The sequence below is a fragment of the Papaver somniferum genome, chromosome 7 (genome assembly GCF_003573695.1).
Source record: "Papaver somniferum cultivar HN1 chromosome 7, ASM357369v1, whole genome shotgun sequence".
Taxonomy (NCBI): Eukaryota; Viridiplantae; Streptophyta; class Magnoliopsida; order Ranunculales; family Papaveraceae; genus Papaver; species Papaver somniferum.
In genome coordinates, this window is record NC_039364.1 from 12,032,519 (window position 1) to 12,036,329 (window position 3,811).

Genomic DNA, 3,811 nt, shown 5'->3' on the forward strand with positions numbered 1-3,811 from the left:
TAGTTCTCTACTCAAGTTCGTATTCTTACGGCTTCTTTTTCTTTCCGTCTCCACTCCACAGTACTCCCCTCGTTTTCTCCAAGAAGGAGAAGGGTACCGTTGTCATATGACTGTGAATCTATATTGATATAATCGGATAGAGAGAGAATGGATCGGATAGCAAATGCATGCTGCCGGTTACTGGATATTAAGAACGAGTTAACTCGCGGCTCAATAAAAAAGAGACAGTAAACAGAAAATGGTGGAGTATTGACAAAATGTTTCATCGTCAAATTAAACATATACATATCTCCATTCCAATTCCATATAATAACCTGATTAAAAAAAAGAAAAAGGAAATAAAATACTTCCGCTTATCATCATAGTAGTTGGAGTTTTCAATTTTTCATCAATCAAATCGTGAGCAGGGTTAAAATGTCATCATCACCTTGATGATAATAATAATCAGGAGGAGGAAGATTCAGATCAAATGACAATGGAGTTTTCTTCTTCTTCTGGATTTCTTTTTCTTCTCTTTTTTCTTCATTTCTAACCACAACTTTCACAGCATCATGAAATCTATAACCAGTACTAAAATCCTTACCTGAAGGAGCACAAGAAACGTTACTCATCAACGGCGAAGAAGAAAACATATTCCGATGGAAATCTCTGGTACTAACAAATTGACGATGATGATTATTATTCCTCCATTGCTGCTGCTGATGATTTTGATGATGATGGGTAGATCTAATAATACCATTTCCAAAATTAGTTCTTGCTTTAGGTCCTCTTAGACTTACAGCTGCCTCATCATAAGCCATTGCCGCTTCCTCTGCTGTATCAAAAGTACCCAACCATTTTCGTACTTTCTTCCATGGATCTCGTATCTCAGCAGAAAATCGGCCCCAGGGTCTTCTTCTTACTCCTCTATAACGACCTTCTTTCACTTGTTGCTGCTGCTGCTGAAGGGGTTGGTTATGATGATGATGATGATGGTGGAGATCTTCATCAGCACCACTGGAAACTGCAATTCCTGTTTGGTTACGAAGACGAAGAGCTTCTACCACCGCCATTAATGGAGGAGGAGGTAGTAGTATTGAACTGTAAAACTGTAACTCGAGAGAGAGAGGAAGAAGAGGTTGTGTCTCAGACTAGGAAACGAGTGAGAGAGATAATGAGGAGCTATTTATAAAGAAAAAGAAACGTCTATGGTCCCCGTTAAAGCCGACAGGAGGAAGTTTTTATAATTTTTGTATTCATTTAGGGCTTTCTTGGGTATTGCATTACTTTTTTATCTACTCGTTTTGGCCTGCAACTTACTTCACCTTGGGAGATTGGGGTGTACCCAGATTTTCCTGGACATGGTGCATTACTAAGGCGGAGGCTGAACTTAAGATATTACCTTTACTCTTTATAATTCTAATTACCCTAAATCAGTTTTTTTTTATGCAACTTCATCTTCTTCTCCTCCACCTTTATCTTATCGGCTTTTCCTTACCCATCACTGAAAACTGGTCGATTCAAAAATTTCGATTAATCTTCAACCATGGAACTCCCGAGGGCTAGTAAAATGAAACAAACAAATAGAAAGCGCAACGAATACAACCCCGGAATTACAAAATTAGTTCAAAGGAAAGTGAAAAAAAAACTGTCGAAGAGGAAGAGATCAACGCCACTGAAACCAAAGCATAACTCACTCCAGTACTTCGATTTCATGTTTGCATGTCAAATTAGGTCTGAAAAATCGAATCTTTGAATTTACAGTTTTTTAGCCGGCAAGGTGTTTGTTTCACGACCCTGTTGACATTTTATAGCTAGGTTTGGTCGGTAAGCTATTTGGTTGAAGATCTTGCCGAATTTTTAGTATCTGTAACTGCAACTTACGAGGTGGGAAAGTTATTCAACCTAGGACCCTACCGGCGTCAGTTTTCTTTAGCCGGGTCGGTTATAAATTTTATCCTACCGACTGTATATTAATTTTTTTGTATCTCCTGATGCCTTGAATTATGAAAGTCGGAATGGTATTTGGATAAAACCATGCCGGTTGTTTGTTAGCCGAAAATGTATGGGTAATGGACCTCGCCGACTAATTATGTAGAAATTCCTTGTATCTCATGTGTTCATATTTGTTATAATCCGGCAGGTTATGTGAATAATACCCTGCCGGTTGCAGTTTAGCCGGCATGCATTTTTTAGTCGACCCTTCCGACTTTTGTGTAGACGGCTAGGTTATATTTATCGTCCCTGCCGACTTATGAATTTTTTCTTAATTTTTCTTGTTTAGGTCGCTTAAGGGAAAGAAGAAAAGTGTTACTCCTCTTTCAAGACCTCCTAGCGTAAGCGACCAACTCTTAACTGCAATGTATCGAGGGGAAGTAGTTGAACCGGGGACGCTCAAGATCAGTGTACTAAATGACTCTCAACCACCACCGGAACCCAGGGATCAGACAAGACCCCATATGAAGATCAATGGAGTCCATCTGGTAAAAGAGGTAATGATGATGTTGAAAGAACTCCGGATGCTGGAGGAGGAAACAATGATGATGATGACGGTGATCAAGACATGTCCCATGTTGGAGGAGGTAATGATGATGATGATGATGGTAATGGAGATAAAGATAAGGATCGAGAAGATAAAATTGTTGAAGAGGAACAACAACAGGAAGAGGAACAAGAAGAAGGAGAAGATGGAGAACAAACCCAAGCTGCAACTGCCCCTGTTGAAAGACCGAAGAGAAACATCACTAAACCAACTGATTCCCACATGCCTCCCGTTCACTTGAAGGTTAAACTGAAACAAGGTGATCCTTTGAAGGGAACCCCGGCGGATGGTGGAAATGTTATTTTTGGATACAAAGACTCCTGGTCATGTGAAATCCACAATACTATCGTAAGTAATCTCAACCCGTCCTTGTTTTTTATTTAAGTATATTTATCTTAAATTTTCTTCAAATGTTTGAATCTCTTTTCATTTTGTGTTTTTGGTATTTAGGATCACAAGCATGACATCCGTCTCTTGAGGTGCCAAACTTCATGTTCAGTGACTAAAACTTGGTCACTTGACGAGGAATGTGAGGAGGTGAAAGTGATTGTGAAGAACTCCGGCTTGTGGCCTGCGGTGGAGAGTTCGAATATTTGTATGACATAGTTACCGTATCTGCATTTTGTGAGAGGTTCTACAGACAGACTGATACTATGTTATTCCCATTCGATGAGATGGCGATAAGTCCCGATGATGCTCATCAAATTCTAGGTAACGAGGTTGAGGGAAAAGAAGTCAGTGACAGCTACGATAGTAAAATTTCTTGGACCAAGATCTTTGAATTGACCAACGCTTTGTTTGGTTGGAATCAGGTTCATACGGAGTCTGTACTGAGGTGAAGAGTGGTAGTCTAACCAAGAATTTTAATCTGAGTAAGTTGAAGAGAACATTATCTGGGACCAAGAAAATATTTGATGAGGAAGGAATGGTGGACTTGGTGCGAGTCAATGCTACCGCAGCAGGTTATTTGCTATACGTCTTGGGAAAATGTATCTTCCCCGACAGTCCGGAAGCTCGGTCGATGCAAGATATGTTAAACTATTGGATCCCTTAAATGAGATGCATCAGTATTCTTGGAGTACTGCGGTGGTCTCCTACTTGAACAATGATTTGACAAAGGCTTCAAGGGCACTCACTGCGCAAGTCAACAGAAATATATGTCTCTTCCAGGTAATTTTATTGTCTAAATCATCATCTATATTTGCAAAAGGCTTGCAATGTAAGATTCTTACAAAACTTTGTGTTTACATAGGTTTGGATATATGTGCACTTCCCTACTTTAGTGAAAGG

The 3,811-nt window shown here is 39.6% G+C and overlaps 1 protein-coding gene across 1 annotated transcript; it reads right to left on the bottom strand.

The window, feature by feature from the left end:
* Positions 1-392: 392 nt before the first annotated feature.
* On the bottom strand, positions 393-1,052 carry LOC113294118 (ethylene-responsive transcription factor 3-like). The gene is made up of 2 exons (XM_026542537.1): positions 1,044-1,052; positions 393-941 (listed from the first exon to the last, which is right to left on the bottom strand). Exons 1-2 carry the CDS (start codon positions 1,050-1,052, stop codon positions 393-395), a joined length of 558 nt encoding a protein of 185 aa, XP_026398322.1.
* Positions 1,053-3,811: the final 2,759 nt, after the last annotated feature.